At 33.4% G+C, this 15,252-nt stretch overlaps 2 protein-coding genes across 3 annotated transcripts in view; both read left to right on the top strand.

Moving 5' to 3' along the window:
* The window catches only part of Dscam4 (Down syndrome cell adhesion molecule 4), a 585,723-nt gene that overhangs the window by 361,421 nt on the left and 209,050 nt on the right, over nucleotides 1-15,252 (top strand). The window lies entirely within an intron of this gene.
* Nucleotides 6,215-13,948, top strand: LOC111517337 (B1 protein). The gene is made up of 2 exons (XM_023173453.2): nucleotides 6,215-6,373; nucleotides 13,541-13,948. Exons 1-2 carry the CDS (start codon nucleotides 6,320-6,322, stop codon nucleotides 13,877-13,879), a joined length of 393 nt encoding a protein of 130 aa, XP_023029221.2. The 5' UTR covers nucleotides 6,215-6,319; the 3' UTR covers nucleotides 13,880-13,948.

Genomic DNA, 15,252 nt, shown 5'->3' with positions numbered 1-15,252 from the left:
AATGGCTACTTTTCGCAGATGGCATTACTATAATAATATCTGATGGAATCATCAGGACATAGGCGAAGGACATAGATCAAGACTCAGAAGTTCTGTTCACGATCTCAAATACTATGAGTAGCGAAAATAACTTCTAGGACTGATTTTCAGCTGGAATTCATCATGGTATATATAATCATTGATGAACTGAGTAAGAAGAAATATAATTTGCTTCGTTCCATTAACATATGGAGTAGTTTTGTGGGATATTTCTTCGCATTCCATCAAATTTTTCAGATTCAAACAGATAGTCAGTTTACTGCTGAGTGTCAATCATAACGACTACGTTAAGCCGCTTTCCAAAACTGAGTGGAATTCATAAAAAGAATTCACTGCATCTGGGTTATCATCATCATGGTACGAAAAACGCAAATCTGTTCATATACACCCTCGGTACAAACTATCACGATTTTCTGGAAATTCAACAAATGTTAATCTTTAAAATCATCTCCCAAATTCTTTCAAGGAGCTCAATCAAATCTCATTTTGAATCGGAATCAGAACTTTCTTCCTGGAAAACTGTTTTTACACATACATAATTGTTAATACATTAATCATGCTCATTTAAATTTTCCCATTCATATTATCAGGTAGGTAATTGAAATCTTGAATGTCTATTCTTTTTATAAAAGTAAATAGAAGCCTGTGTTTATACATAATATTGATTTCTTCGACACTTTTCAGGAATTATATATTTTATTTTATAAACATTGTTACGTCAAAAAAACATGCCATATACAATTATACAGTGTGGTACCTTTAACTGGAATAAATTCAGTAGAATTGTAGCAGAATGTTTCTTGCAAAATTCCTGAGACAGGTCGATTTTGTTTTCAACAGAGATACATTTCTACATTCTAATGAACCAAATTACATGCATCCCTTACATAGGGTAGCTAACCCCTAAATTTTTTTAAATAGCAATAAGGGTTGATTTGTATTAAATTTTAAAGACATATTATTCCTCTAAACAGCAGTGCTCGATTTTTAAAATTTCGTCGATTAGTTTCCGAGATACTATCAATTTAATAATTTGCATAAAAAATTAGCATTTTTCAAATTATCCTCATGTCTTATGAAAAATGCACAGCTTTGAAGAAAATGTTTAAACAGGTCGATTCTGCCTTCAAGGGAGAAACATTTTAACAATGTAATAAATCAAATTACGTACACTCCTAAGCAGGGTAGCTACCCCTAGAAAATTATTGAATAGCAATAAAGGTTGGGTTGTAATGTGCTTTAGAAACAATTTATTTCCCTTAACAACAGTAATCGATTTTTGAAATTTGATCAAGGAGATTATAGTGAACTATCTAGTTTTACAATAAACATAAGGGTAACGGTTAAAAAAAAATGGTACAAATAAGATTTAATTTAATAGACGCTCAAAGTGTTCACCAAGTACATGCTGGCATAGTCCAAGCCGATGGTAAAATTCATTTCTTACATTTTTCAAAATGTCTGGAGATATTTGACGGATTTCATGCCGAATGCGTTCTTGGAGTTCATGTATGGTTTCTGGTTTCGTTACATAAATTTTGGTTTTGAGGTATCCCCATAAGAAAAAGTCAAGTGGGGTAAGGTCAGGAGAGCGTGCCGGCCACTCAATTGCACCTCTTCTGCCAATCCATCTACAGCATGTACATGGTGAACACTTTGAGCATCTATAAAATTGAATCTTATTTGTACAATTTTTTTTAACCGTTACCCTTATGTTTATTGTAAAACTAGATAGTTCACTATAATCTCCTTGATCAAATTTCAAAAATCGATTACTGTTGTTAAGGGAAATAAATTGTTTCTAAAGCACATTACAACCCAACCTTTATTGCTATTTAATAATTTTCTAGGGGTAGCTACCCTGCTTAGGAGTGTACGTAATTTGATTTATTACATTGTTAAAATGTTTCTCCCTTGAAGGCAAAATCGACCTGTTTAAACATTTTCTTCAAAGCTGTGCATTTTTCATAAGACATGAGGATAATTTGAAAAATGCTAATTTTTTATGCAAATTATTAAATTGATAGTATCTCGGAAACTAATCGACGGAATTTTAAAAATCGAGCACTGCTGTTTAGAGGAATAATATGTCTTTGAAATTTAATACAAATCAACCCTTATTGCTATTTAAAAAAATTTAGGGGGTAGCTACCCTATGTAAGGGATGCATGTAATTTGGTTCATTAGAATGTAGAAATATATCTCTCTTGAAAACAAAATCGACCTGTCTCAGGAATTTTGCAAGAAACATTCTGCTACAATTCTACTGAATTTATTCCAGTTAAAGGTACCACACTGTATATTATTTGTATATTCTTTTTAACTTCATACATCTTAAACTAATCATCGCGTGTTTGACGGCAGGTAGGTATTGGCTCATTTAGAATACACGTGTATTCTAAATTAATGCCGGCAACTTCCGTGAGAAATTTTGAAAAATGATGAGATATGTAACATTTACTCTTATAAACATAATCTCATGAATACATTCACCTGTCCAAAAGCCAAAATCAGTGAATTTTTTCTCCAAATTATCTGTATAATCAAAATGAAAATCATATTTCCAGTAAATTTATTGTTCAACAGTTTGTGGGTTGGTAATGAATCTAGTAATCCGTGTATCAACAACAATGATCAAGAAATTTGTGCTACCTCACCAGATATTACCGAGCAAGCAAATATTGCGATGAATAATTTGTTGCCAGCAAAATCAAGAGGAAAATACGATTATAATTTCGAAAATTATATGAGTTGGAGAGAGAAGAAAAAGATTACTTTCTTTTCCGAAACCATTCTTTCCGTTTATTTCGAAGATTTAGCAAAAACTTTAAAACCATCGTCATTATGGGTAATTTGCTCCACACTAAGAAGTATCCTGAATATCAAGAAAAATGTGAACCTCAGCAAATATTCCAAGTTACGTGCCCCTTTGAAACGCAAATCTGATGATTATAAACCGAAGAAATCGTCGACGCTTACCACTGAACAAATAAATGAACTCATTAAAAGGAAGCTCACGATGGCTAATATTTGTTTTCGAAGGTAACATATTTCCACTTTTTCCTTTCAATAATTTTTGCAACAATTTAGAAATACTGAGACACAACATAAAGGTTAATGAATTTATTCAACCTCACCAGCCGACAGCCAATCATATTTCATTTGCCAGACGCCTCTAAAGCAAAGCATACTTCCGTTAATTCCATGAACTATAACAGCCAAGCGAAAGGATCTAAAAATATTTTACAGACCAAAAAGTACCCGTTCGTACTAATTTTTGAAATTATTATATTATTTAAATGTCTTCAAATTTATTTATTCACTCACGACGTGTGTGAATAAATAATGACTAAAGGAGTTCATGATCCAAAGCCATAATCTCGAACAAATATATTGTATCATTCCTTCCTACGTTCAGTCGTAGAAAAATTATATTACGCACTTCGAGAATAGGGCCAATCACCTCCACTCGCGAATTATCGCACTCGGCTAACGCTTCTTATCCTACTTGGCACGTAATATACTATAAATTTTGTCTCAGTTTCATCCTCATCTCTCAACAGACTTGCAGAAATCATGTAACTGTAAACTTGTCAAACAATGAATCTATCTCAAAATTTGCTCTAATACTTTGGCTATCACAAAACGTGCTTTTCCGATAATGAGTTAGTTCATGCGTTTTGAAAGTTGTAATTTTCTTAATGATCCTTCGAATGCTAACTTGGAATCAATAATTTATGATGTAATAGATATAATTGACATTGGTATAATATATATCATTGATAAATTATATAATTTTCTGAATTGAGTCAATTATTTCAAATTGATTCAAAGTGTATGCCTTTATGAAAACTGTGCGAGTTACGAAAGAAAGAGCCCCATATAATGAGGCCGTTTTTCCACGATTTTTTCCTACACATGCTCCAATAACGCTATGTAACAATCTGTGGATGATTTTTTTTTTCATGATTGTTGATGAATATTATACCAGGCGCATCGCAAAATACTGATATCAAACCTTGTCAGCCGACTGAAATGATGGAGCCGTGTTTCAAGATATCGACCCATAAAGTCGAGTTTTTCATGGTGGAACAGCTTCCAACACCTCTCAGAATCATCAATTCGTTGGTGTTTTCGGTAGATTGTGAGCTCGCGCGGAACCCTTTTTGAACACTTTCGCATACCCAAATATTCATGCACGATATGCCCAACACGTTCCTTCGAAATCTTGAGAGCCTCAGCTATCTCTATCAACTTCACTTTCCGGCCATCTGAAATCATTTGGTGGACTTTTTTAAGTTTTCATCGGTAACAGACTCTTTGGGGCGTCCACTGCGTGCTCATTTCACTTCGTTCAAATTCAGCAAACCACTTCTCAATGATTGATTTTCCTGGTGTAAAGTTCGAATAATATCTATCAAGCCAAACCTTGACTTCAACAGTATTTTTTTTTCGCAGAAAAATGTGTTATCAACACACGAAATTCCTTTTAATTCGCTTTCTTCAAACTAACAAAAGTTGCCTCACTCAAAATATTCTATTTCACAAAATAATGGTCCAACAACTATAAAATTTGTGCACGTGGCTTTTGAAGGTTAGGGGTAACTAAAAATAATTAGGATTGGGTGCTAGTAGCGCCATCTGTTAGTTATTCTACGAACTTTTTAGCCTACCTAATAACACACTGTGCTAATAAGATGTAATCAATTGGAATGAATTTGACGAAAATAAGTGAGAAGTGAGTATATTCTACAAGCTGAATTATACTGAATTCTTATTGAAGATGAAACACATTCCATGTATTCAGAAACTGAATAGAAAGAGAGGTACAAAATGAAATGTTTCATCTGATTTTTGGAAAAACAATCTGACTCCAAAGCTCCGCTTTTTCTGAACAACTAATGACAGAAATTTCATTTTATCACAATTTTTATGTGAACAAATCAAAGTAGTATATTCAGAAAATGAAGAACACTTGTGTGAGGCAATATGAACTCGTGAAAATCGATTAGTAATTCAACAAAATCAGTGGCTCCAGAACATATGCCTGATTCTCCTCAAATGAGATCTTGAGTATCATTTGAAGCATTATATTTTTTCTTCTTCTTGAAGAGTCTCCATTTGCTCCTTGTAGTTTACATTACGCAGTTGACATTAGCAAAAAGTAAAATTTTCAGTTGCTAATATGAATTATTGACTCACCTGGGATCTCCACATTAACAGTGTTTCTGCAAAAGCGATCGCGGCCAACTTTGACATGAAACGCATGAAAAACATCATGAGTTGGAAAAGGACAAAAATGTCGTCAGAATTTTTTTGTGCTGCAGAAACGAATCGTGAGACGTATTTTCGGATGGACTACCAAGAGAGTTGTAAACCTGTATTTGTTATGTAGAAAGTTCTGACCGCCCCATCTATTATATATTTTTAAATGTGTCATTTATGTTCAGAATAACAATCCATCTTTTGAATCCAATTGAGAAAATCAATTATCGACCATATTGGTCTTCATGTCTCGTTTGTGGTAATTTTTTTTGTTTGACAACTGGATATGGTGAGCCATTTTGAATTGAAGGATGAAAAGCGAAAAAATACGTGGTAAATACTGCAGCAATTTCTAAAAAAGTTATTGTCTGATTGCTACTGTTTTTCATTTGCTACGACCGTTTCGGTTCATCAAACCATTCTCAAGACTTGACATGATCGGTTTCGGTTCATTAAACCATTCTCAAGACAATAAACCAAAACTGGTGGTAACAAATGAAAAACTTAGTAGAAATCAGACAAAAGTTATGTTCCTCTATCCTATATTCAATATGAATGTCTACAAAACAAATGAGTCATAAATCGAACAAGAATGAAAAACGGATCACTACCATGAATTAGTTTTGAAGTTTGTTTTCTCAACAATGATATCATTACAATTCCAATTAGCTCAATTCTATCATGATCAAGTGATGCAATTCATTTCCGAATAGTGAACAACATGTTGAACATGATTGTTCTGAGATAACTATAATTATGAAAAAAAAACATTTCATGTCATTCAGTGTCAATAGAGGAACTACGCTTTGAAGATTATTGCTAAAACTTTTTTCAAGGTATTCATGAAATGATATGTTATTAGAAAATCGTACTTATGTATTGCGACATGATTATAATTGTACCTGAATGAATACAAAGTACGACTCCAAAATGTGTGTATTCATTTGGTATAAATTTGTCAGTTTAGTGTCTTGAATATCATTGGAGAAGCTGTTCCCATCTATCGTGGTAAAGAATGAAGGTTTTACTGATTGCCCTGATCGTGTGTGCTTCAATTCCAGGAAAATGGGTGAATATATTTCTTTTTTTTTGTATCTGATATTCCACCAAAATTTGAGAATATTTTTTCTGAATATTCCAGAAACTTAAGCTTTCGTCGAACTTTTTCAAATATTCTTCTGAAATAATTTTTATTTTTTCTATCTAGTTAAGAATTTTTTGTAGAAATAGCACAAGGATTCTATTGTACTCTTCTCACGAAGCATTCAGGAAAAATAAACGTTTCTAAAAAAACTGTCAACTCTGAGAAATTTGTGATTTTACTGAATTATTTTCGAATTATTTTCTGGTTCGTAAGGATTTGCTTCTGAGTTCTGTTGACAGATTCTTCTCATATCTTTTTGATCAGCTTTCCTATATTATAGTGAGGCTATATGCTTTCCACAAATTATCAGGGTATCATCATCTAAAATAGTGTCAAGCGATTTCTCACATTTCTTTGATAGACATACCATTGGAAAACAGTTATTTTTCGGTTTTTGGAACTAAGATATTAGTGGCATGAGGAGTGATGGACCTATTTTATTAATTATACCATTTTGTCATGTTTCTCACAGTCGAAAGCTGAACCAATAACTTCAGAGAAAGGTATAGAAGAGTCAGCGTGTGTTGAATCAGGTATTGAGTTATGATTATTTTCTTCAAATTGATATATGCATATGTTTAGAAGATATTAATTCTTGGGAAAAAAGGTTCCGACTTTCTACTTCTCCATTTCTATACAGAAAAATGATACTTCCAAAGACAGTAATGATACAATTAATTTGGAAATGAAAAGTTCACAAAGATGTGTAGATCATGCAAAGGAGTTAATTCCAGACACAAACTGGAAGAAAAAGCTCTCTTGGATGGAGAAGTAAAAAGCCAAAACCTTTTTTTCCAAAAATTAATATCTCCTGAAAATATACCCTAATCAATTCAAACAAAATTCCTGAGGGATCGAATCAAATAAGCGAATGAATGGCATAACGTACTGTCATCGATGACATGAGTAGATTCAAATTATTTGTGAGATAGAGTCGTAAATTCATGTGCTTCATCTTGTAATATTGTTTAGATTGGTTCTGAAGAGGCAATAAAGTAAGTGTCTTATTCCAAAACTTCAGATGTCCACCTTTAAGGATGAGTGTTCCATGTAATTGAAATTGTACCTCTTTCATATAATATATTGTGTAGCAATCCTTTGAATGATATCTGATTCAACTCCATAACGAATGTTTGGAGTAGGTACAAACTGAATGAGATAAAGTGTTTTTTGTATAATTCATTGTTCATATGAAAGTAGTTGTTTCAAAAATATTTTTCATTTCGTGTACAATGTTTATAGAAAAGTAATGGTTTCGTGATGGCTTTTTCTTCCAGTTCGAGTCTGAAAGTTACTTCTTTGCATGATCTATACCTCTTTGTGGAAAGTTTATTTTAAAATTATGGGCTTCTTTCCTTTCTTTGGAAAATTCACACATTTTTTTGTATGAAGATGGAGAAGTAGTAAGTCAAAACCTTCCTTCCCCGATATTATTTGATGTGACTAGCTTTCCTATTCCTGCATCAAAGCAGACGCAGTGTTTGTGTCATCGAAAAACTAGTACTGCTCAATTAGGTTCTCTCAAAATAGCTCCCACTTTCAGAATCGAATTTATGACTCTCGTAACATAGTACACGTAGTGAAGGATGTTACCCTGTGTAACATTTTCACAGAAATCTCCAATACACTATGGTATATATACATTTAAGATGATAGTATAACGATCTACTCACTTATTCAATGAGCAAAACTTTCTTTACTATCGGTCTTCTCACAGAGAAGAAAGGCAAATCGCTTTTCAGTTATCACCATGGATGTCTAAAAGTAGTGGCTAACGAATTTGAAATAATTTTATCGCACAAGTGAGTGTAGTATCTGGGATTTTAGACAGCTTTCTATCTTGAAAGACTAGCTGAATGCCAGATATTTGAGAATTCTCGTAATATCATTTGAAAGTCGAATAGTGCAAAAAAAATATGAATTGCAGCGAATGACTTCATTCTCTCTAATCGTGACTTCTACTGTGAAAGCCTCTATCAAACCGATTGGTCTCTCAATTTAGTCTTAATTTTTTCGTCTTATTTGCCACATATTTATCTTCTGTTCAAGTATGTCTGAGTCCGAAAATTTTTCATACAAAACGAAAATATCGACAAAGTGGACCTGCGATCATTGATTCGCAAATTGCATTTGGTCAATAAAAGCATGCAGAAATGAGATTGCAATTGCAAGCGAATGCACAATTCTTCAGTGTTAGTTTGGAAGTTCAAAATCCCCGTTTATATGTAAATATTTGGCAGACTTGAAAATTTTACAAAGTAATATTTGTCTTCGTCAGTCTAGCCGATGATAGACTACATGAAGGTGATTGAAGGATTTTACATAAGCAGGTATTATCTACAAATAAAATGAATGAATGAGTGTAGGTTTAAAAAAATGTTGCCCTTCCAATCTGAACTGTAACTCAATCGCTTCGGTGTTTCCATGATTGCTTTATAAATATATCTGCACCACAATAATCCATCATGATTCTCCACCTCTCTTGTGTTACACATTGGGACCAAATTATTCCACCCTGGCTTGGAAACATTTGGTTTGACATTGTCTTTCAAAGCCTGAATTCTCTTGTCAGAATTTTTGAGAAAATTGATCAATGACTTGATAATGATCACACAGTTTCTGATTTGTCTTATATTCTATGGCTGTATTCAAATGATGTTTTCATCCTCACATTCATCCTCAGAAAGGCCCTTCAGTTTTCATCGTTAATCTCTGACTCAGGGTCAGTTTACAAAATTAGAATTACTTCGATTGTCAGCTATTTGTTGTGACCGATCATATCCTATTTGGCTAGATATGGTTATATTTCGAAATCTCAGCATCGATTGATAGATTAAAATATAACCTTCGTCCTCGCCACTGATAAAGTCTGATGCAGTGGCAGACGAAACGTTTGGTACGACAGGTTCCATTGGACTACGGCCCACCAGTCGGATTTTGTTTTCTTTAAGCAGTTTTATATTTCATTTTTCAGAAATTTGGCCCATGTTGGTTAATATGTAGAAACTGTTAAATTTGTTTAAAGAAAACAATAAACACAAATCTGGCTTTCAACAAGTGTTCAGCAACCTGAACAACAAGGTGGAAGAGTTGGAAAAGACAGATTTACGAAATGATTTACGAACTAAGAGAAAAATAATAACGTGTTTCAAATAACATATTTCACATATTCGGTTTCGTAGATCAGACATGTTTAGTGCAGCTCAACGTGCTTTAGACAACAGCCACAGGATAAGTGCATGACAACAAGATGCCTATGACAGTTCAGAAATCGAAAAATCTGGAACGATATCCATGAATATCACAAAACGTTATATTCCAAACAGTCAGTTTGTTCACTGTCTCACGTGGCAATTGAAACTAGAAACCTGATAAATGTTAGGTACATAATCCTCATCATCTGAGCTATTGATATTCAAATAGGTTTAACTAAGACGCAACATCCAGTTTTCATCATCTCCTGATGATGCTGACTGGGTCAGCATCATCAGGAGCGTCGAAGGACAGTATTTTTGTTTTGGTGTGGAAAAAGAGTTTGCTCCAGGTTATGGTTCGGTTTCTTAATTCAAGAAGCAATTCTATCATTGAATTGCTTCTTGATTTTCTGGTGAAAATTAGCTGAAACATATTCTTCGAATTGAATCAATTATATAAGTTACCCATTATTTTTGGTTTGGCTTGAAGCACATTTTCAATAAAATGAATAATTTTCACCTGATTTTTTATATTTTCCAAACCATTGGCATTTTCAGAGTTTTCCAATTTGCTTAGATGATTTAGATGATTTTTTTTCCCAAAAATTAATCACTCCTAAAAATATAACCCCTTCAATTCAAATGATTTCAGTACTTGGAGGGTCATCAATTAGTTTTTTTCAATAAGGTAAACAATTAAAAAACATATTCACATATGTCAAATATATTGGTATAGGAGCATGAATAAACATCCTCTCAGTTGAATTTCACTAGTTCGGACTTCCATTGTCTACTATATAAAATGATTTGAAATCCCTGAAACAACTAAAAAAGAAGAATTAAAAATGAGATAGCTGAAAATAATAATTATATCAACCAAAATAAACCTGAAATGAAATAATAGTGAAATAAAATACAAGTAAAAATAGAACAATTGAATAAATAAAAATAAAGAAATGAAAATAGAAAGAAAATAAAAAGTGAAGAGATTTCAAGTCACGTTAGTTCACGACGTTTCGATTGTTAGTATCTACAATCGTCTTCGGGTGATTTTCAGCTATCTCATTTTTAATTCTTCTTTTTCAGTTGTTTCAGGGATTTCAAATCATTTTATATAGTAGACAATGGAAGTCCGAACTAGTGAAATTCATCATGAAACATTGTCAATCACCTTCAAACATCCTCTCAGTTATCTCAAAGGTGCGATTTCGTTTCATAAAAGAGGACGTATGCTTCTCCATTCACAAGAGATTTCGGGGTAATAGGTGACACGTGTAAAGCCATTTCCCAAATACTAATATTTTTGGAACAGCACAGGCATTCGCAGGAGTGGCAGCAAGATGGCACGTTGCTAATGTATCTACATAAGTGAAGTCCCAAACAACCGATTCACCGTTTTTCCATGAAACACGTGTCATACCATCCGGCCTTTTCCCGTCGTTTCGACTTGTATCTGTGGGTTCCAAAATCGCAGGAATTTTTGCTGTAGTTAATGCTCTTTTGATTAGATCGTTCAGTGTACAATGACGAGATGAGCGTCCAGCGCTAAAAGGGCAGCCCAATCAATGAGTACCTGATTCATCAGGAATAGCATTCAACCAAGCACCAGATATTTTCACAGTTACTGCAAAAGGACGATTCTCATTTTTAGTAGAATACTAGTTGCTTGATCTAGTGATGGTTTATCCCATGCCCTCTAGTTTTTGATATCTTCAACTTTTATTTTTGGTCAGTTCTGGATTCACAAAGAGATTTGCCACGATCAAAAAAACAATCAGATATTGTGTTTGGGTATTGTGAGAAGATTTCTATCAGAAATGATTGCAAAATGAGTGAAGTGGCTGAACAAATCCCTTATCGTCCTCTAGAAACTGAAACTGTAACCAAGTTTTCTCTTCGATACGGTTATTGGTGATGAGTTTCAGCATCCTTCTTAATTCGTTATCCATGTAATCGTTATCCATTATGTAATACCTGTTCGTCATGCCAAGTCGGGCTGCACCTCAAAATATACGATAACTTTGGAGTCACCAATGAATTCTTCAATAAATGAAATCCAACATGTGTTGGTGAAATAGTGATTGTGATTTTTTTCCTAAGAATATTTCAAGACATCTTCAGATAGTGGGGCACCAAGAAGAAATCAATTGGGTTTTTCAGTCTCACGTACACCAGGAGCTGTTTGAAAAATCTGTTTTTCCGTTAATCAGCTATCGCCCCCATATGAACGAAAACTCTCAGAAGTTGAGAAACTTGTGCGAGCTAAGGACTAACGAGGGTCTTACCTTACACGTTAAGTCTAATTGATCGATGATGTTAGGGTCTTGTTTATCCAGTAAAATGAGTTCACAGTTCTCGAAATTGTGTCTCAGGTCTTTCGAATAAGTTATTGTGTTACGAAAATTTTCTAATATCACATTTGCTTTGTCACTTATTGAACCATCATTCAGATACCAGCCGTTGAATTCAGTGGATATTTTCAGTTATAAGATGATGGACAAAGACAGAACAATAGTGGTCCGAGTGGATCTCCCTGTTGTACTCTTTGTTCGGACATTATAATTTAGTTGCCAAATATTAAAAAAAAGGTTTTCTATAACATTGTTCAAGAAAAGGATATATTTCTGGTATGGAGTTAGCAAAATCAAGTTTCAGAAAAACTTCTTCAACTGGGTTAGGATTTTTATTAATATAACATTGTGCAGCATGGGCTACTGCTTCGCAACCACTTGTTTCGAATCCAAACTGTTGGGGACGAAATAGATTTCAAAGACTTTTTTGTAGATTGAAACAAACAAGTTTCGCTACTGAACGTCGATATAAATTTCCAACAGCTGTGGGACGCAGGCCACCTGCCTTTTTTAGGGCACATGAAGAAGCACCAGATAAAATAGCACGTATGTCTTGATCTACATTTCCAAAAAGAAGCATATTGCGAAGATTCATTGAGGAATTCGAAAGATATTCGCCACAACTACCGGAACTATAGCTCAGCATATCTTCGTAATTCTTCCAATGTTGCAGCTATTGTTATATCACCATCAGAGACGTTCGAGAGTACTTGTGTTTTGAGGTTGTTCTTATAATTTTTATGTTTATCAGAAATTTTGACATAACAATTAGTCAATTTGGTGATGCTATAAGATCTATTCAAATTTTTCTTATCTATTGTTGTGATTGAAATTTTTCGATTATCTTCAGTTCTCTGAATATTGAAACTTCTATGAGCAAACATGAGCAAATTTTCACAATTAGTTGAAGAATTCCTGGATACACATTCGTTAATTCATTTTGTGAGGGTGATTGCAGCCTTCGGAATACGTTTAACAGTATGTATATCTCGTCTCAAATCCTGTAAGTGGATTCTTGCTGGAAATTATTATCGGGATTGGAGTTTTCATAGGGACTTGTAGTATTAAATGATTCAGAATGAACTTTTTGCATGTGGATTTTCAATCCACATATTGAACATTCAGCCTTTCTAGCTGATTGTCATTGTTCTTCTGTCATTGAATATAGATTTATTTGGTTTGATTTATAGTGATATGAACCTTTCAATTCCTATGTGACTTTCTTGTATCGTCCAAAATCTTGAATGTTACCCAACGTGAGTCAAGTTGTCCATTGAAATATTTCAAGAATAGCGTATTTTCATTCGAATCAGCACCAGATTTTCATATATAATCATCCAAAACAGTTTGTCCTACAAAAATAGTATACAATATCGGTGAAAAATGTATGAATTTTTGAAAAATCATTTGAGAGATGAAAGCACTATCACTCGAACTGACAGTGAATACTTACATAAAAGTTGCTTGATAATGAAAATGATAGAATTCAAACTAATATTACATTCGTAAACAATCATACTTCCATTTTACAAAATTTTTTTCTGCAGTGTCTATCCGATGATAGCAAACAAATGATGATGGAAATCCACAATGCATGTCTCGCAGAAAGTGGTGTTTCTCCTGATATCATAGGAAAAATGATGCAAGGAGAATTCATTGATGACAGCAAACTGAAAGAGCACCTGATCTGTTTCGCGAAGAAAGAAGGGCTGATGAATGACTCTGGAGATGTTAATGAAGAGGCAGTACGAGAAAAAATTCACGCCTACATTAAAGATGAAACTACAGCTAACGAAATACTCTCGAAGTGCGTTGTGAAAATGGCCACACCTCAAGACACTGCCTTCCACTTTTCCAAATGCATGTTTACAACGGTGAAACACTGAAATATAGTTTAACTGAACTCTTATTTTGTACACAAATTTTGTGATCTGAAATAAATATGTTTGGCATTATGTTTCACTGTCTTTATAGATTGTATCAACTTTTATTATTTCAAAAGTATCTTTCGCACATCGACTTGGAAAGAATAAACTATATAATACTGATTAACTATAATAGCATAACTACGAAAAATTTAGTGCAGACATCCATTTCTTCCAGCGATTGTATATCTTCAAACGGTCAATTATCAATACATATGTTATATAATAATAATAATACTAATAAATAGGCTTTATTCATTGACATACATTGTTTATAAAGAAGAAGTAGATACAATAATCAATGGACGGGCTAAGTTCAGCGAGGATGTTTAATAACTAAACCTAGGGGATAGCATGTATTATATAGAAATATAAAAATAATTACGTAGTATACATTGGTGAGTGAGTAGTTCATGAATCTTTCTAAAACAGAAAAAAACAAAGGTTATAAATTTAAAAGTGAATAATAAAAATCTATTCAGCTCAAATGAGGTAAAATATATAGCAAAATATACACAGAAATGAAACAAAGGAAAACCATATGAGCAAGGCATAACATGAATAAAGTATCTATCCAGAAGACTACAGATATGTTTTCAACTTTTTTTTGAGATTATATATGGAGTAGTGTCTGAATTCACTGGACGGAGTGTTATATTGTTTGATAGAGTTGTAAATAAAACTACGAGAAAAGCAGGCTGTCGAGTGTTTTGGAATCATAAACTTGTGACGGTTTCGTGTCCTCGAATCATTCTGAGATTTGAAAGTCTTATATCTTTCATAAATATAATTTGGCTTTTTGTAAATGAGGAATTTATGTGCATTGGCGAGTAGGTGGAACTGCCATGTTTTAGCAATCGGTAACCAACCTGACCCCTCGAACTTGGGGGATATATGGTCGAATTTTCTCACATCATAAGAAAGACGAATGCAATTGTTTTATATTTTTTTGTAGGCAATTTACATCAATTTGTATCAAAACAGGCCCGTAGATCATATCGCAATATGCTAATCTAGACAATATGAGGGTTTCGCAAATTTTCAACTTAAATTTGGAAGTCATAATATCTCTACTTTGATAGAGTTGACGTAAGATACTGTACTAGTTACGACAAAGTGAATTTATTTGTTTGTGAAATCTCAGTTCAGCATCTCGCCACAAACCCAAGTTCTTGCTTTGTGTAATTATTTGTGTAAGTCTTGTCCAAGTTTGATTTCAATTCTTTCTTCAAATTCCCACCATTCGTGTTTCGGGCCAAAAAGTATCAGCTGAAAATTTTTAGAATTCAATTTCAGGTTATGGGCTACAGATAGATCCAGTAACTTTTGTAAAT

The sequence above is a fragment of the Leptinotarsa decemlineata genome, unplaced genomic scaffold, assembly GCF_025532065.1.
Source record: "Leptinotarsa decemlineata unplaced genomic scaffold, Ldec_3_MD MMD2_tig00026299_RagTag_RagTag, whole genome shotgun sequence".
Classification (NCBI taxonomy): Eukaryota; Metazoa; Arthropoda; class Insecta; order Coleoptera; family Chrysomelidae; genus Leptinotarsa; species Leptinotarsa decemlineata.
This window is presented reverse-complemented; position numbering and strand designations above follow the sequence as displayed.